This window comes from Gracilinanus agilis, chromosome 1 (assembly GCF_016433145.1).
Source record: "Gracilinanus agilis isolate LMUSP501 chromosome 1, AgileGrace, whole genome shotgun sequence".
Taxonomy (NCBI): domain Eukaryota; kingdom Metazoa; phylum Chordata; class Mammalia; order Didelphimorphia; family Didelphidae; genus Gracilinanus; species Gracilinanus agilis.
Window position 1 is genome coordinate 87,654,012 of NC_058130.1, and position 23,640 is coordinate 87,677,651.

At 39.6% G+C, this 23,640-nt stretch overlaps 1 protein-coding gene across 2 annotated transcripts in view; it reads right to left on the reverse strand.

Annotated features, from left to right (window-relative positions):
* Positions 1 to 23,640, reverse strand: part of RAD54L2 (RAD54 like 2) — a 103,258-nt gene that overhangs the window by 3,649 nt on the left and 75,969 nt on the right. The window contains exons 9-19 of one of the 2 annotated variants that reach the window (XM_044675723.1): positions 21,870 to 22,212; positions 20,555 to 20,732; positions 19,015 to 19,269; positions 18,285 to 18,403; positions 16,721 to 16,839; positions 14,764 to 14,857; positions 13,895 to 14,100; positions 13,333 to 13,508; positions 11,893 to 12,089; positions 7,827 to 8,023; positions 7,240 to 7,329 (exon numbers count right to left, since the gene is read on the reverse strand). In XM_044675723.1, the coding sequence (XP_044531658.1) occupies positions 7,240 to 7,329; positions 7,827 to 8,023; positions 11,893 to 12,089; positions 13,333 to 13,508; positions 13,895 to 14,100; positions 14,764 to 14,857; positions 16,721 to 16,839; positions 18,285 to 18,403; positions 19,015 to 19,269; positions 20,555 to 20,732; positions 21,870 to 22,212 (1,974 nt within the window). Of the gene's footprint in view, positions 1 to 7,239; positions 7,330 to 7,826; positions 8,024 to 11,892; positions 12,090 to 13,332; positions 13,509 to 13,894; positions 14,101 to 14,763; positions 14,864 to 16,720; positions 16,840 to 18,284; positions 18,404 to 19,014; positions 19,270 to 20,554; positions 20,733 to 21,869; positions 22,213 to 23,640 lie in introns of both variants that reach the window. The other variant, XM_044675659.1, reaches the window with a different exon arrangement.

Genomic DNA, 23,640 nt, shown 5'->3' on the forward strand with positions numbered 1-23,640 from the left:
TGGGAAATGGAAACTTTCATTTTACAATTTGCATTCTGTGCTGATCATAGGAATTTGTCATAAAAGAAAAGAATATAACTGTTCTCACTGGTTCCTTTAGATCTATACCTTAAGAGGACATAGAGTGACTTAACACTGATTTCATCTAGAGGCCAGAGCTAATAAACATACCATGGCAGTTTCAGTCAGGGACCATCAGAATCCAGTGGGCCTTACCAAGTCAGAAGAATCCCATCCTAGCTTCAGACTCAGATTATCCTCTCCCAATTCCTTATAAGGACTTTCATTTGTCCTCTGAGTGCCTTATTGTTCTTCTCTTGAATGATGGATCAATCATTAGACAGCCATACCTGAATTCCAACCTGACAATAATCAGCTGAGATCCCAAGAGCCTTTTACCGTAAACAGCAAATCCTACCCATTACAGCCCTGAGAAGCTCACCTCTAGTCCAATTCCATTATTCTGAAATCCCATAACCCAAACAAACTTTTTGTATTACTTTTGTAGGCTTTCTTCCTAGTCTAGTGGCTTCTTAAAGCACTATAAGTTTACAGATAAAATGCTTTTTTTCTTTGTCTTTCACATACAGTAAATACCAATTCTATATTTTCTATACTTTCTTTGACTATTTTAGTCCTTACAGACTCTTCTTACTCTATAGTTTAACTGAGTTCACTGCTTAAACTTGCTCATCTCAAAAACATTCTTTTTCCCTTCAAAGCCTCTGTTCAAAGCAGAATAGGACTTTCTGTTTTGCCTTCTTACACCTCACTTACCTACATATCTGAAAGGTTACAAATGACATCCCTTTCAGGACTTTACCTAAAAGCCCCATAATCTGATTAAAATCCCTTAATATTCTAATCCAACATTCTTCTCACCTTCTACTTGCTTTTCACTATCATTATTCAAATAAATTTCACTCTACTAGGTATTATTTTTATCTGCTAATTAGCTCAAAAAAGAGCCCAGATTATCATTTTTCTTAAAAACTGCATCATTTACATATATCTTAGCACACTGTCTTATCCAATTCAACGCAGACATTTAGTCCACAATACACATTCATAAACCATTTGTGATTAAACAAAAATTACATTCAAAGAATGAAATCATTTTTGACCTAAGTACAAATTTTGGCAGCAACCTATATATAATATTTAGCCATATTTTATAAATAATTTAACAGTATTCCAAACTACTGATACATGTTCTATTTCACATTTACAGATCTGAAATTTTTTCCTTTCCCAATGCTCATAGCATTTTCACTTGTGAGTGTCAGATCTGAATGACAAGGGCCAAAGTCCCCTCCCTTTCCTTTTTCATAGCACCTTCCAGTCCCAGTAAAAACTGGCATAACATCAGGACTTTGCTGTCAGGCCTAAACAAATGACCTCCTGCATCAATGATTATCATGCCTGAGAACTTCCCACTCCCAGAGACCAAGGTTCCACACCCCTTCAGGACCATCCAATGAGCTTCACACCCCAACTTTGACTAATTAGAGCCAACCCAGGTTACCTCATCCTAGACCAACGGTCGGCAACCTTTTTGGCCGTGAGAGCCATAAACAACTGCGGAAGAAGGAGGATGGAGGCGGAAGGCGCTGGAATATGGGGTGGGGGCTGAAGGGCCCCCTGGGGCACATCCTGGGGCTCTGCCCAGACTGGCCAGTCGGGAGGTGGAGCCAGATATGGCTCGAGAGCCATACATTGCCAACCCCTGTCCTAGATCATCACCCTATAAAAGACTGCCCCCTTCTCTACTCTCGTGGAGATCCCTAGCCATCTGCAGGTTGTGGGCTCCCCCCTGCTCTCTTTTCCTTTTTCCCCCCCATTTCCTTTCCCACAATAAAGCCTTGTTGCATTGCTTACCTGTCTCATTTGCCTCAGGTTGGACCCCCATCAGTCAGATCTGACAGTAAGCATAAAATCTTAGCGCTTCACCTTTTTCTTCTAAAAAGCTGGTACTAAATTTTTATACTATTGCACTTCATTAAATAGCTAGCAGTTACTATAAGTTTCATCATCATCATCATCATCATCATCATCATCATCATCATCATCATAGAAAGCAAACTCTAACAGAAAGGCTGGCTACCCATTACATTGATTAAGAAAGACATTAATAAATCCTCAATTTTAGACACTTTTGAAAAGTACTGAATCATATTTACATTCATTTCACTCAGTTCAATGAACACATTTCAGAGTAATTTGTGATTTTCCAAAACCACATATACATATATTCCAACTATGAAACTAACACCATTTAAGAAAATTCAATTGAGAGATCAAACACCTCTTTTCTGTCCTTCTACCTTCCCTCTCTGTGGCAACAAGAGGAGAAAGGAGAGAATAGATCTTTTTATCCACCTCTATCTTCTATAAAGCAGAGGACAAAAATCCCCTTTCATTTAGTTAAGCTATCTTTTTTAACCCTTACCTTCCGTCTTAGACTCAATACTATGTATTGGTTCTGAGGCAGAAGAGCATTAAGGGTAGGCAATAGGGGTTAAGTGACTTGCCCAGGGTCACACAGCTAGGAAGTATCTGAGGCCAGATAGGACCTCCTGTTCTAGGCCTGACTCTCAATCCACTGAGTCACCCAGCTGCCCCCTTAGTTAAGCTATCTTAAGAATGAAAAAAACTCAAAATTCATACTGAAGTGCCTTTTTGAATCTCATGACTCAGTCTCTTTCCTTTCAAACCTCTCCCATGTTCCAGAATGTAAAGGGAGAGAGAGACGGTTACCTCGTCAATCACATAAAGGTTTTTTCCCCCTTGTGTGCACACACAATAACATGGAGTTACAAAGACAGACACCAAACAGTTAAATAAACTTGCATTCCCAGGGAACAGGAAGTTCTACTGGCCCTTTCACTCCAGTGTAGTGAGCCCAGCCTTGTCCAGCAGTTCTCACAGCTGTGTCTTTAGGTTTCAGCAGCGATCCAGGGAACAGGTGGTTCCACTATGAGTTTGGTGAGTTGCTTTTTAAGTTTTTGATTCATTCTCTCTACTCTTCCTGAGGAAGGGAGGTGCCATGGGGTATGAAGATCCCAGTCAATTTCTAAAGCTCTTGCTATTCCCTGTAACATTTTGAATGTAAAATGGGTCCCATAATCAAAATCAATATTCTTGATAAGCTCATTTATAGGCACAAGGTGCTCAAGCAATACTTTGAACACTGTTTTAGATAGAAAAGCCACTGATCTCTTTTGTCCTCCCCAAGTTTGTGAGAGAATTCCCAGGACCACACCCTTATCCACATTCTCAAACAGGTGGAAAAGTCTATTAAAAAAAAAAAAAAAGATAAGGCTAACACAGGTGTTGATTGTAAAGCCCTCTTCACTTCTGAGAATTTCTCTTCTCTCTCTGAGTCCCACCTTATGGGGTCTGGAGATTCTTTCTTTGCAAATTTTAATTGCCCTAATATTTTCTCTTGCTCATATTTCAATACTATTGGTTGGGTGATGGGGACAGGAAATTTTTTTCCTTTTACCCCAGTCACAATAAGTTTCCTGTCACTAAGCTTAGCCCCTGAAGGCAGCACAGTAAGGGATGACCTAGCAATCCTGGGTCTATCAGGAAGTTAACCTCCACTTTCTTTTCTTTTTTTTTTTTTTTTAAACCCGTTGTACTTCGGTGTATTGTCTCATAGGTGGAAGATTGGTAAGGGTGGGCAATGGGGGTCAAGTGACTTGCCCAGGGTCACACAGCTGGGAAGTGGCTGAGGCCGGGTTTGAACCTAGGACCTCCTGTCTCTAGGCCTGACTCTCACTCCACTGAGCTACCCAGCTGCCCCCAACCTCCACCCTCAATGTTATCAAGGGCTCCTGGTGGGAGTCATTGAAGAGCCCCTAATTCCTTGAGTCTTCAGTTTCTGTGAGAGAGAAAATCTTCTGCTTTCTTTGTCCCTCATAGCAATCCTTTTCCAAGTGACCTGCTGTTCCACAGCTATAGCACATGTGGTCTCTGGAGGCCTTCCCAAATGAATGTTCCATCCTTTCTTTCTGGGAATCATTTCATTCCTAATCTGTCCTTCTTGCTGTAGCTCCCTACTAATATTTGGCCAAGAATTAGTCACTTCTAGGCCAGAGTTCAAAAAGTCAGTGGGGATTTCATCTTTCTCCTGTTTGGCTTCAGACACCTCATTCAGATTCTTGGGGCACAGCTGCTCTTACGTCCAGAATAAAAGTTCTCCTAAAATCTCTCATTTTCTCCTGATGGGGGCTGGATTACTGTGATTCCAATTAGGATCTTGGAGAGGAAATTTCTGTTTACTCTTCAGTCCACCTTGGGCTATAGGATGCTCATTATCCCAGACCCTCATAGCAGCTTGCCTGATCTGGCCCTGCTCTTCCTCTGAGAGAACAGGATACACTTCAGAACCACTCAGAGGAGCATTAACAAATCTGATCCCCTATCCCAGTGGGTCTTCCCCTTCTCCTCCAGAGGCAGATTTTTCTGATTCTCCATTAGTTGTATAAGTTCTCGACACAGGAGTCAATGAGGAGCAGGTAGAGAGGCTAAATTCTTCTGAGGTGGTGGTGGTGGTGGTGGTAGTGGTGGTGGTGTGGGGTGCCTGGGGAATAGGAGATAGTGGTGGAGGAAGATGTGAAGGAAGGAGATCTGGAGCTGGTAAATACGGAGGAGGAAGAGCTTGAAGTGGCTCCCATAACTTTTCATTCTCCCTACACAATTCTAAATCCTCCCTCTGGTAATGTAATTCTAATACCTCCTTTTCCTTTTTCTTTCAAAACAAATATTTCCATCTCTGGCAGCCAGAAGGCAGCAGACACATACTCTTTATCATTTCTAGGCTGTTTTAAGTTTACAAGGACATTTCAATCATTCACAAGTCCACTCCTCCTTAGAACCAAATCTGAGCCAACACGAGGCACCTTTACCAAGGGGAAGGCCTCCCCAATGGAAACAACAAAATTTTATCATATTCCTTTTATCCTTATGTTTATATTGGGGTAAACTATCCCAGGCTTGTAATTTAACCCCTAAAGGGCTGTTTCTGGGGATTTCATATAAACTTTTTTCTTTCTTGCTATTCTTTCTTCTTGAACTTCCTTGCCCCATCCTGACATTCATTGTTTGTCTATTTTAGAATCAAATGTCTAGAAACTGTAAAAATCTCGGCCCCCAGTTTTCTTATTATGGCTTCATCAATCCAAACATATTCTGAAAACTGGTCAATCTGGCCTGCTCACTCTCAGATTCATCAGTGTAACCTGTGTCTTCCCTGAGATGTTTTGCAACCCAGAAAAACACCTAGTTTGCCTCACCCCTGGACTTCCCCATCCAGAATATCTTACAAAGCTAGTCAGAGTTTGTTCAATCTTGCAAATCCTCAACAGACTTAGGAACCTTCTCCCACTCTGTCCCATTCCCTGGATCTCTTGCACACACACAACACTTGCTTTATCTTGTTTCTGGACTGGTGCCTCACAAGACACCGAAAACACATACTCTGAGACTCCGCAAAGGTAATGATGCACATTCAAGGGAACTTTTCAGAGTCAGAATCAAATTCCCCCACACCTTGGGCCTTTCCTTTGTACATAACATACTTTCTTCCCTACTTCAGCTTTCTGTTCTCTGAATCTCACTGCGATTTCACTTTCACTCTCTTATGCTACTTCCTGGGGTGGAAGCTGGCAGAAAGTTTTAGAGACCTCTTTCTCACGGGAGGCAGCCAAAAATAGTGGCTGACTTCTCTTGCCTCCCTTCCAGAATCCCGGACAAGCCCCCAAACTGAGTGGGATGAAATTAAACAGGGTCCAGAAATCTCCCACCATCAATAAGCTGGATTAGAGAGAAGGCATGATAAAAAAGCAATTTTTTATTCTCTATCCAGAAAGGGTAGCAGATTGCCTTAGAGACAATTTACAGCTTCTTCATGTAAAACAGACCTTTTTATAGTATTCCTGATGCAAAATTCCTACCAGTGATGCAAGATTTCCTCCACTGATGTTAGTCTTTGAGCTCGTGATTTTCAATACACAAAAGGATTACATATCCCCAACAAAAGTTTTATCCCCCTCCAATATTCCCACAAGATAAGAAACTGAGCTGTGTTATTCATTAGAAGTCTCTGTATTTTTCTCAGGCTTGAATTCAGAAGTCTCTGCATTTTCTTCCAAGCTTGCTGTCCTGTTATCAATCACCAACCTTGAGTTTAGAAACCTCTCTGTAGGGGGTAGCTGGGTGGTTCAGTGGATAGAGATCTAGGTTTGGAGACTGGAGGTCCTGGGTTCAAATCTGGCCTCAGACACTTCCCAGTTGTGTGACCCTGGGCAAGTCACTTGACCCTCATTGCCCAAACCTTACCACTCTTCTGCCTTAGAGTCAATACTATGTATTGACTCCAAGATAGAAGGTAAGGGCTTATTAAAAACAAACAAACCAACCAGCCTCTCTGTACTTTTCAGGTTGATTTGTCCTGAGAAATTTTAGCAACAAATGTTCTGTGTGAATTTAACATTATTGAAACATGTTAAAAGCTTTCCCCTGGGAAAGTCAACTGGGCATCTTTTGGCCAGGGCATACTGGGGTGGGGGTGGGGAAGCAAGCCAAATATTTTACTCTGAGAATCACACAATTTAATTCCATCTCATACCCATCTAAGGTCAAGACTGGGAAAAGTCTGGAAAGAAGAGGCTTCAACTTGGGGAACCAATTTTCTTTTCTTTTTTTTAAATCAAATTTTTTATCTTAATAAAATATTTGCACATAAGTTTTCCAAAGTCATATGATCCATATTGTCTCCCTTCCTTCTTCACTCCTCATTCCCAGATCTGACAAGCAATTCAATCTAGGTTATACATGCATTATCACACAAAACATATTTCCATATTATTCATTTTTGTAAGCAAATGACCTTATAGAACCCAAACCCCAAAACATATACCCCAAATAAACAAATGATAAATCATATGTTTTTACCTGCATTTCTACCCTAACCAGGAAACTAATTTTCAAGAGTACAAACTAACTGAACTCACCTACCTGGTCTCAATTATTTTTATTTCAACCTCTCCTCCCCCATCCCAGATTTACTCAATATCTTTTAGAGGCATACTTTATGATTTCCTTGAGCCCAACTTAATTTTACTTCCATAATTCCCCATGCATGACACTTGGTTCATGTAGCACACCTTCCTCTGGCCTAGGAATGGCAACAGTTCAAGGGGCAGGCCATCTGCCTAGACACTGGCATCTCACCCTTTGTGCCGCGGATGATATGGATGCTCTCGCCAGCACTGATCCTTGCCTGCACATCTGTGGAGCTGTTTGTGCCAGGAATGACAATATCTAGTGGAGAAACAGATACCTGAAGTTATCAAGGGATCTAGGGCCATTCATACTGGTGATGTGTTTGGAAAGCTATTTTGTGAAAATTCTTGAGGGAAGAAGAGCACTGCCATAGATCTACACACCCAGCAAAACTCATAATCAAGGTGATCTAAAAACTCATAATTCCCAAGAAGGCTGCCTCAACAAATCTCATGCCACAACAATATTTTTAATTTTATAAATTCTAATAGCATGTACAGAATACATACCATACAAATAGATAGCTGATTATATACCATCTTGTATTATTTTTCATTTATTTCATAAATGTTCACAATAGGTCTAAAAGTAGGACATAAGTTCTGTTAAGATGAAGACTATTTTCTGTCTTCCTCTTACATCCTTTATGATGCCTAACAAAAAATCTGAATACATAAAAGTACTTAAATGCCTGTGGAATGATAATATCAAGAACAAAAGTGGCACTTAGAGTTGTGCCCAATTCCGTCACTGACCTGTTGTTGTAACAATCTTCTGCACAAGAACCCCTGCACGCTGTAAGTAGTTGATGGGGAAATTAACTGCTGGGTTGGATGCTGAGGCAGAGACTGAGCTGCCCAGTGGGACATGCCGGGGCATCATAGGGATGGGGGTTGACTGCACAGGGCGGACACTGGCCACAGGCTTGTCGTCACCTTTCAGGGATGGCCTCCTGAGACAGGGAGATGAAGATCAAGAGGTGGTCAACATGAGGTCTCATTTACTTACTCTGGCCGGCTGAGTTTGAGAGTCCCTTCTAAGTGGGACGTTCTAGCTAACTTGGAGGACAGCCTTCGTTAGTAAAAACATCAGATTAAGAACCAGAAGACATCAGTCTATGCCTGGCTCTTGCATTAGCTAAGTGTGGGGCTTTTATTGAAGTCATTTAGCTTATTTGAGTCTTCAGATTCCTCAACAAAAAATGATAATCCTTGCTTAACTACTTCACGGCAGTATTATGATTATCTATTGGAATTAATATATGAAAAGCACTTTGAAAACTGCAAAAAAAAAGTTATACAAATATACAAAAAATAACAAAAAATGTTATACAAATTTGCTATTCCCTAATTAAGCTCCTGATTGTTGGGTACCTGGCTAGGGGCATGCTCCCTCTAACACCAGGGATTAAGAAAGAATGAAGAAAAGAATTTCATTAAAACTTCCAGCTTGTCCTTCCCACAAGGATTTCCAGTCTTTAATAATGTCTCATAAGCAAAAGAAAATGCTTGCCTACCACCCTCTCTTTGTGGCAGGAAAACAATCGTCCCAGGTGTTCATTCATTTTTTTACTTCATTTACCCCAACCCCTCCATCAATCATCATCTTCCTCCTATCTACCCGTTACCCCTCCCGTCCTGCAGCATGACTAGATCACAAGGCCGGCCAATGACAGGTGTTTCATTAATTATATTGAACAATTGAGAACACTGTGTTTAATTTTCAACATAGGTTTCAATTCAGTTACCGGCCATATCCCAGAGCTCAATCATTAGGAGGGACTTGCAGTGCCTGGCCAATCCAAAAGGGAAAAGGAGAGAGGGGTAGAACACAGGAAAAGAGGGAGTAGAAAGGGAAGAGAGAAAGAGAAAGAAACTTTCAGAATCAGTTTAAGCACTAAGAATTAGATGCTGCTTCAAGGAATGACTTTTCTGTGAGTAGGGGCAGGGAGAGATCCCAGATGACGATTTTAAAATCCTTCAAATTCCCTATGATTTTTACTAAGAAACTAGCTCGTTGTCTGGATCAAGCAGTAAATCCCCAAAGGATACTCAGGAAAAAGTATGAGACACAACACAGAAGTTAGAAGCTATTCGAACCACACCAAATGTGAAGAATTCCTCCATAGACCATGTGATATGCTATTCCCTGGGAATATGTGAAAAATAACTTTTTTAAAAGTTTGCTCTTATGGCTCTTCTAGGTCCCCCAAGTATTGAGATTTGAGATATACATAACAGCTTTTATTAAAGGAAGTTACGAATTATAGAATGTTAGATCTAGGAGGAACCCTGGAAATAAACTACTATAAACATGTTAAGATGAGGTTAAGGGAATACTTGTAACTTTTTGAGTTTAATGTAATGGAAAACTGCTTCTATAAACTATATAGGTTTTTAACTCAGACACAGAATACTAGATTGGATAAATTACTGGTTTGATTCAACAGAGCCTTTTCACATTCTTATAGAACTTTATTCCTGGATGGGTTTTCATGTTATCAAACACAGATGGTCAGGTGAGCAACTTTCAAGTTACATGAATGTTGATACTGCCTTGATAAGTCACAAAAGAGAAATTAAGATAGAAATTTCCATCGATTGTTAAAGTAGCAAAAATTTATGTTACAAACTGATCTTATGAAGTCACTGCTGGGTATGTCAAATATTAAAAACAGTAGGAGTGTCTGTAGCTAAAGGAGAACATTTGCGCACAATCACTAGCCTCTGTTTCAGTGATTTAAATTCAGCAGTAGTGCTCAAAGAGAGAGCCATCTAGCAGAGACTTTGGGTTCAAATTCCACCTCTGTGATGAGCTTCCTCCTTATGTGCCTGTCTTTTAACCTTCTTATGTGCTAAAACGAGGGGATCAGAAAATGGCATCTGAAATCCCTTCTATTTTCAGATCTGTGATCCCATGAACTAGCCTGACACAGTGGATAGAGGGCTGGGTGTGGAGTCAGGAAGACCTAAGTTCAAATCTGGACTCAGATACTTACTAGCCATTATCACCCTGGACAAGTCACTTAACCTCTGTCTACCTCACTATGGGTGATAATAACAGCAAAATGGGTATAATAATAGCAATTATTTCCCAGTGTTGTTGTAAAGATCAAAGTGCTTAGTATGGTGCCTGGCACATAATAAATACTATATAAATGTTAGCTATTATTGTAAATACACATCCCATACACATTTCCAGCAATCATACTGTTTTAACTATTTCTCCTTCACAGGATTTGTTTTGAACAATAGATATAAAAGCTCCTTAATGAACAGGAACATGAGACACTAAAGATAAAGGCTATCTCCTACGGAATCCAGAATGGAGTAGTGAGAAGAACCTGTATATAGTCAGGGAGTAGATCTGGGTTAAATTTTCCCCTAGGTGAGGGCAAGTTTTTTCCTTTCTTTGGCTCTCAGGATTGTAGACTGTAAAATAATATAGTCAAGACTAGATAATCTTTACAGTCTCTTCCCATTTCTCAATACTAAGATTCTATGATCATTTATCCTGAAAAATAAACTGAAACTAAGTAGTTAGAAAAATATGACCTAATCTTCAGGACCACCGAATTAAAACAAAACAAAACAAAACAAAACAAAACAAAACCCCTCTCAGAGGAGACAAGGAATGGACACAGCTTTAAATATGGCCCTATCTTGTTACACAATGCCACCTACTATCTGCCCACTTCAAGCACAAATGTGGAAATTAAAGCAATTTATGCTTCTAGATATTTAAGAATTACTCATTTCAAAATATTTAAAGGGAATAAAAAATTACATCAGCCAAAACAAAAGGAAGTGATTGTAATGCAGGGTTTCTGAAAAACCTTAAGATTACTACAAGATGCTCATCCACTTGGAAAAAATGGAAACACAAAATTACATTAAAATTAATCTATTTTTTAAACCCCAAATTCTTTTTCTACAATCCAAAGATATAATGAATGTTTGCTTTATCCTAGATGTTAATTTGACATTTTTCATGTAAGACACTTAAAAATAGCAACAAAAATGTACAAAATTAGAAAAGTTCCTAGACCCCTCAATAAGAAGAAAAAGGCATTATTCAGAATGCATCAGTACCAAACAGTAAAAATGGGCAGTTGACGTGGTTACTGAATAGGAAGGTAAAAGTTGGGAAATATACTATCTGAAAATGAGAAAAGAAATTAAACAGAGAAAAACTGCACTATAATTTATTCTAAAGAACTTATCAACAGTTGTCTTTGCCTCTTCTTGGAGCCAGAACAGTTCTAGAAGTTGTGTCCAAATAGATTATATATACATACTTAGAACTCAACCACTTGCTGAAACCTCATTCGCAACCATGAGAGAAAAACTGGGATAACGAGGCCTTATATCCAAAATTCAGCTTCACAGCATAACTCCTGAAAGACTTGTCCTCTTCTAGCAAACTGCCACTGAGAAGAAGGCAAATTACTCATACCAGAGCAAGGGAAACCTTACCAGTGAGGTAAATGGCTTAGTTACATCAGGATGGTAAGGATAGCATATGTGAAATAAAGTAATTGCCAGTTTCAGGCGTCTCATCTCCAAAAATTTCAGGAGCACAGGATCTTTGTCTCTAAGGATACCTAGAGCCATATATTCAGCAAATCCTCCCTTCTCCTTGCAGTAATATAAGCACAAGCTGCTCAAACGATGCTGCTAAATACACTCACTGTTTTAACAGTATGTGTAGTTTTTGTTTAAAAATAAATACAAGTTGTTTTGTTTTGTCTTAATGTTCAAAGAAAGACTAAATTAAATCTTGGCTCTAGTTTCTGGAAGCCTCTTATATTTAGCCACTCACCAGTTTCTCTGGCTGAAGGCAGGGATACTGGTCAGGCTCTGGTCACTGGCAGGATAATACTGAGCATAGGACGGACGTGTGTAAGGGACAGATGCACGCTTCTCTTCTTCATAGCTTTTCTTTGCTGCTTTTTTCTCTGCCTTAGTCAACTTGTGCTCCTTGCGATCTAGGAGCAGCGACTCATGCTGGAAAGGCTCCTGTTGGAAGCAGGAAGGGTTAGACCAGGGGTTGGCAACGTATGGCTCTTTCTGCAGGAGCCATAAAGTCAATTTTTTTTCCAGACACTATTACAGGAGTGCGCACTGTGAGCACTGTATGGCTCTCACAAAATTACATTTTAAAAAAATGTGGCGTTTATGGCTCTCACGGCCAAAAAGGTTACTGACCCCTGGGTTAGACATTTTTTCCTCTATATACTGACTTAGCTGATCCCCAAATGAGCAATTAAGCTTCTCCTGAGTGTAACATAGCATCACTGCACCAGGAGGAGTAACAAACAGAAAGGATCCAAAGAAGCACAGGAAGACTTAGATGAACTGATGCAGAGTGAAGAAAGCCCCAGAAATATACAACCCAACAATCAAAAAGTGAATGGAACAGCCTCAGACACTTCCCAGCTGTGTGACCCTGGGCAAGTCACTTGACCCCCATTGCCTACCCTTACCAATCTTCCACCTATAAGTCAATACACAGAAGTTAAGGGTTTAAAATTAAAAAAAAAAAAAAAAAAAAAAAAGTGAATGGAAGGAACAAAACACTGAAACTGAATTGTAGTCAAGCTTGGCAGCAGAAAAAAGGTAAAAAAGGACATTCTCATGCCCATTAAGAGGCATGGGCCTAAAAGCATGATACATTCACTGCACATGCACAGAGTCTGTGGTGGTAAGTTTTGTGGAGCTGCCCTTTTTTTTTTTCCCCCCTTTTTCACAAGATCTGCAGGGTAAGGGATAGTGGAGGAATATAGTCAGAGATGAAAGTGATATAAAAACAGAAGATAAAAGAAAAATGGGAGTTAAGCAGGGATGTTCTTCCAGAGGTAATAATCAAAATCTGCTTCAAAATAGAAACAAATACAGTTTTGCTTTCTCTTAGCCATTATATACCTAGTAATTCTGACTAAGAAAAAAAATGGCTGTTCTCTGCCACTATGACCCATACTCCAGGGACATAGGTAAATGGGGAAAGGAGAAAAGTGTTATATAAAAGTTCTTCCCTACTACACAAACTACCACCATGAGAAAAGCATCAGTAAGTTACAAGTTCCTGAGAGAGGAAGGTCTGTGTATCCTATCTTTGCATCCCTAATGTCAAGCCCAGTGCCCTGTATAAGAGTTATTGTTTAATAATAGTCTGATGAAGCAGTAAAGGTAGAAATCCTCCCTCTAGGAGTGCTATTACCTTTCAGGGGAGTAGATATACCAAATAGGATGTAGTACATACCTTGGTGATGAGGTGAGGGTACTTGAGACAGGCAAGTTGCAAGACAGAATCCTTGATTTTATTCATATTTAGTGCCAGCTGGGCAGGGTCTGGCTCCTCTTCTACAAAATGCAATAGGTTTTCCACCTCCCTCCGGGTGAAGTTTAGCACTGGATTTAAATCATCCACTACCCGATCTGAAAAGGGTGATGACATAGGGAGTTATCAGGGAAGCCAGTTAATGTAAGGATGGGATTTGTGCAAGGGGGATGGGACAAAAGGAGTCAGAGAAGGAGTGGCTGACAGTTGAAATTGACTAGAAATGCAAAATTATAAAATTGGAGAAAGAAAAAAAAAGTTTTACATAGCTTCAATTCAGCCATTAACAAATTAAAGTCAAAGCATTCCACTGGAACTTTCTCAAGCCCTCTAAGGGAGAAAATGTGGTAATAAGGTAAAAAAAACTGAAGACTTCAAAGCCAAGATTCCCATATCCTCCTTCTTTTCTCTGTGATTTCCATCTGCCCTTTGGCTTCTAGACAGCATGCTATAGGTGTCTCAGGGAAACTGAGAGGTGACTCACCTGACATTCCTTGTTTGGAAATCTGCCGGTCATATATTTTCTTTTCCAGAGTGTAGTCAGACACCAGACGATAGATATGACAAGGCTTCTTCTGGCCGTAGCGGTACACACGACACACTGCCTGAGCATCATGACAAGGGTTCCAGGAGGCATCAAACACCACAACTCGGTTGGCACCAATCAGATTCACACCCAAGCATCCAGCTCTTTAAAATACAATTCAACAAGCACCAGACTCATCTACAGAAGAGTACTGACTTATAAAGGAAATTTAAAAATCAGTCTTCATTTTGTTATTGCCACCTATAACCCTTAAAACAGAATTAACTATTCCTGTTCTAGGGCCGCAATATGCTAGAGCTGTTTCTGTTGCTGATAAGCCTCAGAGAAAAGCCATCTTGGACATGGTTATTAGAACCTAGACAGCTCCCTACTCCTCATTAACAGCCAAAGGGAGATCCTTTGAGCTCAGGGGTATGGAATAGCATCACATTACTCCTTGAAAAACACTTTTCTATCCATTACTTCATTTATTGTTGTAAGGCAGGGAAGGCAGGTATGGTGTTCATCCTTTAGGAAGCTTCCTCTTAAACACTTCTACTAGAACTTTCACAAATAGGGCATCATCACAAGCAATTGTTCTCTCCCTCTACCACAATCTCTAAGGCAAATCTTGACCCTCCAACAAGATAGAAATATCCTCTTTTCTGTTCTTTCCCTGAATTGAGGTCTAAGTGCAAGGCAGCTACTGTCACAGATGTCCTAATGGTGACCCTTTTTCAAGTGAAGATATGTGAAAAAATAGTTCAAAAATGGCTCTGTCCACTGTTAAATTCCCTCCAACCTCCACACCCCAAGCCTCCACTCACCGTGTAGAAAGGAGGAAGAGCCAAACAGAGCTGTTGTTGGGATCATTGAATTGGTTAATGAGACGCTCCCTTTCAGAAGCCGAGGTGCTACCATCTAGTCCTGGAAAGGGAAATGGCAAGGACTCTGAGCTGTCACAGATACACAGAAATTATTCTGAGCACTTTCCTATGTAACAGGACTTCAGGTGGCAGATAGATACATCTGCCAGGAAAGGACAGGAAAAGTTTTCCTTATGTGCTTTAAAGAATCTTAAGAGTGAAAAGCTAACAAGAAAGTTTTCTTCAGAACAAAACTCACCTATCCAAGAAAAAATGCAGTGCCCTGAAGACCCAGAAGTACTCAAAGGAAGGTTCCTCTCCTCAACCCTAATATCAAGGCACAGACTCCCACTGGCTTCCTGAACATACCTTGGCTGTCTCCAAATAAAAGAAAATGTAACAGAGCAGGATGTGGCCAAGTCAAGAACATTCTAAAAGTTGGCACAAGATATTCAACACAGAGCACTAGGTCAAAGCACCCAAGAAAAGAAAGGGAAATTAGTATAAGTCTATTTATATCCTAGAATGAATACACAACAGTCAGGTAAGAGTCACATTTGGCATTGGTTCTAATAACAGACTGGGATCCAGAGAGCCATGGGCTATATGTAATTCATTAGTTCAAAGTATCACATTTAGTCAAGTTTTTTCTCTTAGTAAGATGGATAAAAGAATTTCAGTTGGGCTGAAGAATTACTACCACCATAATTATGAAGCATTCTGCAGTGAGACAGGATTACTTTTGTATAGGATGTTGAAGGAAAATTAGTCACGGACCAACAAAGTATACCATAGTCATGCAAGAAGATACTTCTAAAAATGGAAGAGCCCAAGTTTAACATTGAAGGCTTTCCATAGTTTGTTTCCAACCTATCTTTTGTGCTCTTTTCTCTATGATTTCCTAAAAGAAATGCATACTGGGTGTGCTAGTGCATACTTATAATCCCAGTTACTAGGTAAACAGGCTGGTAAATCTCTTGAACTCAGAAATTCTGAGTTGCAGTATTCCATGTCAAATGGGTGTCTCTCAATGAGCTTAGCATTACTATGGTGAGCCTCTGGATGCTGGGGAGTGGTAAGGAATGTCAGGCAGCCTAAGGAGGGGTGAAATGATCCAGGTTATAAATAAAGCAGGTGAAAACTGTTGATCAGTAGCAGGATCAGCTTTTGAAAAGTCTGTTCTTTAGGCTGAATAGGATGGAGAGAAGAACGGAAAAAAAGGAAGGGAGGAGAGAAGGATGGAGGGAAGGATAAAGAGAGGAAAGCTTTACCAAAATAATTTCCTCACTTGTTCATGCTATTTCTCCTGTCTTAAATGATCTCCCTTCATAGAACCATAGATTAAGAAGCCAGAATAAAACTCAGAAACTATCTAATCAGACTTCTTCATTTTATGGAGGTCCAGAAAATTTAAAAGGTACTTTCCTAAAGTAATACAGGCAGTGGCAGAAATGAGATTTAAATTCAGACCTTTTGATTCAAATCTAAGGCTATTTCAACTGAACTATATTCTCTTCCATCTTTCATAGTTCAACTTATCTTATCCTTTTCAATGAAGGCTTCTCTGACTGCCCAATCTCTCCCTTTTCTCAATACCTAGAGTAATTATTGTCTATACTACTCATGTGATACTTAAAATGTAACGCTTTCTATTAATAATTGCTCATGCCCACATTTCTCTTTATCCCAACTAGATTGTAAACTCCCAAGAGTTAGCACTATTGCTTTATATTGCTTCAGATGTGTCCCCATAGCCTAAAGTACTCTGTACTATATGTTGTTCCAAATAAATATCAATTGATTGATTATATTATGCATGCTCAAATGAGCATGTAGAGAACTAAGGAAAGGAAAGGAAAAGACCATTCTAACAGATATTCCCCACAATATTCTGTTGAATCAACAGAAATGAACTCACGGTAATAGCTAAAGTTTCGAACCCAATTCTGGTCCCTTTGCCCATCTGAGCTAGGCAGGCAGGGCATTAGTCTCTTGGCCAGGAACTCCTCAATAACAGACAAGGTGGAAAGACTCTGGCTGCAAAGAATAACAGGTTATCTCATTATAATCCAACTGAGAGCATTTTGTCCAAAAGCAAAAAGTTCCTTGAGATTTTTATAAATATTCCTTGCCCTTAAAACAAAAAGTACCATCCCAAAACATTAACATAAATGGACCTCTGAGGTAAGACCTCATCCAAGAACCCATGAGAAGAGATCACATTCAAGACATAAAAAGATATTTTCTTCATTCCAGGTTTGTTCAAAAACATCATCTCCAAACTTATAACCCCCAAATCAAAAAACCTCAATCATTGTTTTTGACTCTCTTTTCATTCATGCATCATTAGTTAAAGAATTCTGCAATTGGATACAATGTCTGGTAGACAAGTACTCTAGCAAAACAAAACTGTGGTACTATAAGCAACTTCACAAATCATTCCGGAGAAACACATGTCTTACTGTCCTGAATAAGGAAAATGTCTTCTTTAATCTTGCAGTCTGCAAAATGATGACCACAAATATTTTGGAAAAGAATGCGATTCCAATTATACACTTATCTGGCATGGAAGTGACTCTAGTCAAGCCAGATTAGGAAGGATAAACCAAGAAGCTGATAGTATTCAGACTCATTCAAATAGCTGCTATTGTCTGATTCTGTCACTGAATTATCCAATAAAATGTTACCAAGGTATCATATGACGCAATGGGAAAATAAAGTTCACCCCAGATTTTAACTTGTTTAACTCTTCCTCAAATCCCCTCCTGGATGGTAATGAGGTGTTTCAAAAGGTGAAAACTTCATTTAAAAGCTGTTAAAAAAGCGGTTAAGTCAGCTCCTCTGAGGGTCAGCAGGGCCCTCATATCCTCAAGCCTTGTTATAGGTAAAGAAATGAGACCACTACCTTTTACTTAAAATTTCCTTAAGAGAAAAAGGCACCTTTGGAGGAAGACACAAATGACTGAAACATTGGAAAAGTCCCTCAACTTCTTCCAGGATGAAATTTCATCCACAATAGAGAAGAATGATAATGACAGAGATTAGTTCTAAAGAGGAGATATAAGAAGACACCACCTGTTGCTCCTTTCCATTGATATAGGGCAGTCCATAGGTACATATAATGTCCAAAAATTTTCAATATGCTTTCAGCGTTTTTTATTCATTTTTAAACTCTTCCTCCTTTTAAAAAATTCTATTATAAGGGATGACTTGCAGTGTACACAAAAGGAAAGGAATACTGGAGAAAATGTAAATAATTAAAAAAAACCCAAAAGGTATGAATGAACCTTTATTAAAAACACACACACACATACACAAAAACAAAGGAGCAAAAAAGGAAAAAATAAAACAGGAAAGGAAGAGCCTAATATTATGTAGTGGGCAAAAGGAAATGACATCTGTCTCATTCCTCTGATCCATTTCCTTTGGAAATATGATGTGAAATCTCACAAGAGTTCTCAGGGAGCAGTTTATACTTTTACCTGAATACAAGGATCTTGTCCCCAAGTTTCACACTTTCTTCAATTAAGTGGAAGAGCAGCACCATTTTGGGTGAGTTCTCCAAGACTCCAGTCTGATAATCACATAGGATGTCCTTGGCCTAAAACAGAAGAATCAGTTGCTCAGAGTTATTCCAAATCCAGTTCATTAGAAGCAACATTCACCATTGTCTCAAGATAATTTATAATTGGTTGCACTCTTACTAGTAAAAGGTCAAAGGCAAAAAGTGTTCACCAATCTAATATGAGCTTTTCCTTCCAGAATACACACTATATCAACATCGCCTGCAAACACTTATGAAGTACTAATTATTTGGAAGGCAGAAGGACCATGTCGAACTCTTTCTTTCCCTCTTTCTTGTACTCCCTGTGACTTCCAATCTTTCTGCCTATCGGTGCTCCCTAATCTCCAGCCATCACTCTAGTTCTAGTTTCACTTTCTTTTCTTCCCAGTCTTGACCCTATTGAGAATGGTTTCAGAAATTGCTTTTTATTATTTATTTTATAATCTATTTTCTATATTTTTCCCATTTTCTCCCATCATAAGTTAAGCTCTTTGAGGACAGAAACTGTTTTACATTTATTTTGATATCCCCACAGCCTTGCCCATTACCTAGCATCTCATAGATGTTTAAAAAATACAAGTAAAATAAGGGTGTTTTATCCTCAAGGAGCCAGGATATAGGTCAGTAAGAAGTTTTCTTGAACTTACCCATTCATAAGTGACAACCTGGTTGGCTCGCTCCTGAAAGGGGTTGAAGCCTCCTACCCCCTGAAGGAATTTGCTATTTGTTGCCTCTCCCCCTGGGGGTGCCAAAGTGCTACCCTCAGTTTTGACCTTGATTCCCTGGGTCTGGCAGCGGGCATTGGTCCCAGCTGTGCTGAGGTCATCTACATCCAAGTCCTGTTCATTGGCAAGGTTCTCCTTCTGAAGAGCTTCATGAAGCACATCAGGATGATTCCAGATCTGAGGCCCATAGAAAAGGGATGAGCAACAGAAAACAAGCAAGTCCCACCTCTTCCCATTCCTCCTCCCCGCTATTCCTAGGTCCTACTTAACTAACACTTATTTACCCACACTCACTCTCACATAAACTGAAAATTCCTTTAGATTAATTAATTAATTAATTAGTTCTAGTTGCCACAATGAAATTCATAGAAATGAGAGATATGGAGGGATATTAGGAGAAATTTTAGAGATATAAAACAAAACATATTAAAAATAATTAAATGAGATCCTGACTCCCAAGGGATTTGTTGTTATCTTTAATCCACAGTTAGAAGCCCGAGTGAACAGCTAAAATTGTTTCTGTTTGTTTCATTCTGTGGCCTTGGGAAGTTAGATACTCAATGACTAAGAGTCTTCAAATGTAAAACAAGACCCATCTTTGACAAACATGGTACAAATGAGTAATGGATTACTGTTCTGGGATGTTTGAAATCCTAATATACATATGAAATCCCTGGCAGGGGTATAGAATTCTTTGGTATGGGGGTAGTGAAAATATCACTACTAAATTCCTAAGAACTGTACTTTTCTGTCACCAAAATGAGACTGTGAAGATTGCAGGGCAATACTTCAAAACCTCATATTCTCCTATCTTTCTGACTTGGCTAAAGCAACTTTCTGATTGGGGTAAGGTTAACTTTCCATGAGAAATAAGACATAATGGAACAGCTCAACTGATGGTATTGGTTAGAATGAAAAAGTATCCCTTCCAGAAGACATCGCTGTGTTGCTCTTAAAAAGAGCTTCTTGAGTTTTTTGCCTATAATTGTTAAAAAAGAGAAACCAGAGGGGCTTTCTACTTGTTTATAGGGTTTTTGAACAAGGATACTTTTGGCCTTTCATATCCCAAATTCCTGAAGGCAGAATCAGCCTGAAGGAAATTCCAATCCAGTTAAATGCAAAGATGAATGAAAGATACACTGAAGAGGATTTCTAAACTATGGACTTCTCTAAACCTCACTTACTAAAAACAGAAAAGTCTGGTTGGCAGTCCCACTTCTGCCACACTAATTTTATGGAGGCAAAACCACATCACAGAGGAGCAATGATCTTCCTGGGGTTATAGCAGTTTAACAATAGGAGACTGGGCCTCAAAGCCCCAAATCCTTCAGGTTTGCATGCTCACTAAGGCAGTTGTGCCCTTTTTTACTTTCCCACTAGTAGAGTGGTCTAACACCCCATCAACAACAATTTAAGCTACATCTTCCCGAAGGACCCCATCTCTCTTATTGCTCCTACCCACCTTGCAACACACACAGAAAGCCTTGAGAGGGTTGAGCCCCAGCCAGCCACTGTTGCCAGCATCACGGAAACGATTCATGAATTCTGTGTACAAAGCCCGTTGGATTTTGGAGAGCCTCACTAGGATCACATGCTCTTCTTTGTATGGAAGCTGTATCTTCAGCACACTGTGGCCTCGCCTACAGAAGTAATAAAAACAAGAAAGTGAGGAGGCAATAGGTAAAAGGTCATGGGCTGATGCAAGATAAATTTTAAATATCCATAGTTAGATCCCTTTTGGGGACCTTTATGATTCATTGTGACTATTCATTAGTGAGTTTTTAGTCATCAAACTTTAAACAGGTGATAACACTTATTAAGACAACTGTGCTATGCCAAGTGCTGGGGATACAAATAATGAAACAATCCTTATATACAAGGAGCATAGCTTTTTGGCAAGGATCTAAGGCAAAGAGACTGTATTAACTGTTCAGAGCCACTCAAATAACAAGCTGCAAAGTTGAGATGTGAAATGTGGCCTCCTCTTCTCTAAGCTGCTGTTCTCAACATCCATGATAGACAGCATGAACTTTCCTATTCCAAAGCCTATGACCCTGTTTTCCTTTTTATTAGGTAATGCTTCCTCCCCTTTTCCCACCTATTCATAGTCCAGACATTCTTTAAAGGCTGGCCAACTGTATGTTATACCTCTTTGAATTCACAATAACTAGCAAGTAAGGATTCACATTAATTCAATTAATTCAATTAATATTTGATGATGACAATGAAGATACCAGGATGGTAGGAAAAACCCAGGAGCTCCCTTTAGACTTTCATAAACGGGTTAGAACTGAGGATGTGATCATCCCTAATAACGTGGCATAAATGATGTTCTTCCCCAATGAAGTGCAATGATGATCAAATACATTCCAAGATTCCTAGATCTCTTATAGAATTATATGATATATAATTATGTATAATTAATATAATAATAATGTGGGGGGAGAGGGGGCACATTCCCATTTAGTACTTCATATTATCCTAACAATAAACCCATAAAACTTCAATCAGTGTATCCTCCCCTGATGTTGGACACAGAGGCAATATCTGATATTTCTGTCCTTTGAGGAACTAGTACTGGTCCCAGAACAGAGAAAAGTAAGTGTCTATTTGTAAGACTGGTTTAAACTTTCCACCTTCATGAGAGCCTTCCACACTCACAATAATATTTCATGGATCATACTAGGAAGCCCCCAAAAGGAATGGTCACAAATTCTTTCATAAAGCAACCTCAATTTCTAGAAGCATTTCCTTCGGGGACTCTCAGAAAGACTCACCTCTGTACAAACCCTTCCAGGAGGCTATGAAGAACATGGCTTCGGTATCGCATGAGTCGAACATCCTGAGGAGTGCTGTCAATACACTGCCCATTGAGAATGGGACGCTCAAACATATTACTGAACTCCTGCCGGGTGCCTAGGAAATCAGGGCGTACAAAGTCCACCATACACCAATACTCAATGAGGTTGTTCTGAAGGGGGTACCCAGTCAACACCACCCGACGACGAGATCGAATATTTTTTAGTGCCTGGGATGTACTGGCATGGCAATTCTTGATACGATGCCCCTCATCACAAATCACCACATCGGGGCCAGGGCGGGAAAGGGCCTTCTCAATGCCTAGAGAAGAGGAAACCAAAAATCAAAGGTTATTTCTGGTTTCATCACTCTGGAGGTTAAGTTACTTTGAAAGGAAAGTGAAAAAATAGAAAATAATATAGCCAACCCACATTAATTATGGAAGGCAGGCAACACAAAACCTTCCTACTTTACTTTACCTCCAGCTTTCCAGCTTCTTTTATGTGCTAGCTGCCCCCATTAGAATGTAAGCTCTTTAAGGACTGGGGTTCACTTTATATCTATTCTTTTTGTATGCCTAGATCTTAGCACAGTGCCTGGCACAGGGTAAATGCCTAATAAATCCTTACTGACTTCTTGTTGATGACTTCTATGCTTGGTTTTCTGGAATGTCCACTATAATATTTTCATAGGCAATATACTTTCTCTTATTTTTCTTAAATTTTTACCATCTGTTTTAGTATCAATTCTAAGACATAAGAACAGCAGGGGGTAGGCAATCATGGTTAAGTGATACACCCAGGGTCATATAATTAGGAAGTGCCTGAGGCCAGATTTGAACTCAGGATGTCCTGACTCCAGAGATGGTACTTTATCCACAGTGCTACCTAACTGCCCCTCAATATATTCTCTTAACAAATTTTCATAGGCTATAATAATAAAATACTTTTGTTTTCTTGAAATGCACAGTGATTAGATGGCAGAGACAGATTCATAGTATGCTTATGGAGATCCTAGGATTAAAAATGGGCTCTGATGATAACCTACTTGTACAATGAATGCAGAGAACAGTGCAGTGCACCTTGTCCCTCTAGACGTTTGATTCTAGGACAATCTAGGACAAATCAGTGGACACCAGAAAAACAATGGCTGTTTAGCAGCCCTTGTTGTGCTAATCTTAGTTCTACTAGAAAGGACTTCTAACTCTGTCATTGGGCTTGAATGTCTTAAAAAAAAAAACCTTGATTTCCATCTTGGAATCAATATTATGTATTGGCTCCAAGGCCGAAGAGCAGTAAGGGCTGGGTAATGGGGGTTAAGTGACTTGCCCAGAGTTACACAGCTAGAAAGTGTCTGAGGCCAGATTTGAACCCAGGACCTCTGGACTCTGGGCCTGCCTCTCAATTCACTGAACCACCTACCTAGACCCCGGGCTCAAAAGTCTTAACAGATGAACAGTTCCAAATAACTGAAAGAGTTTAATGGGTCAAAAAGAAGGTCCTTCCTGCCACAGCAAAGGCCTCCAAGAGAAGGGACAGAACTAGCAGATAGAGGGAAATTAGCTTTCCATCTAAAAAAAAAATATAAAGCCTATAAAGCATCTATAAAGTGCTAAATTTCCTTTTTAAATAATCATTCAGGAAAATGTCAGCACCACTTTCATGCTTCTTTGTGTGCTTTCTAAGTTTTATCTCCCTAAACTCTGTACGTGAGAAGGTAAGTCAGAAGATAAACAATACAGTTAGTAGG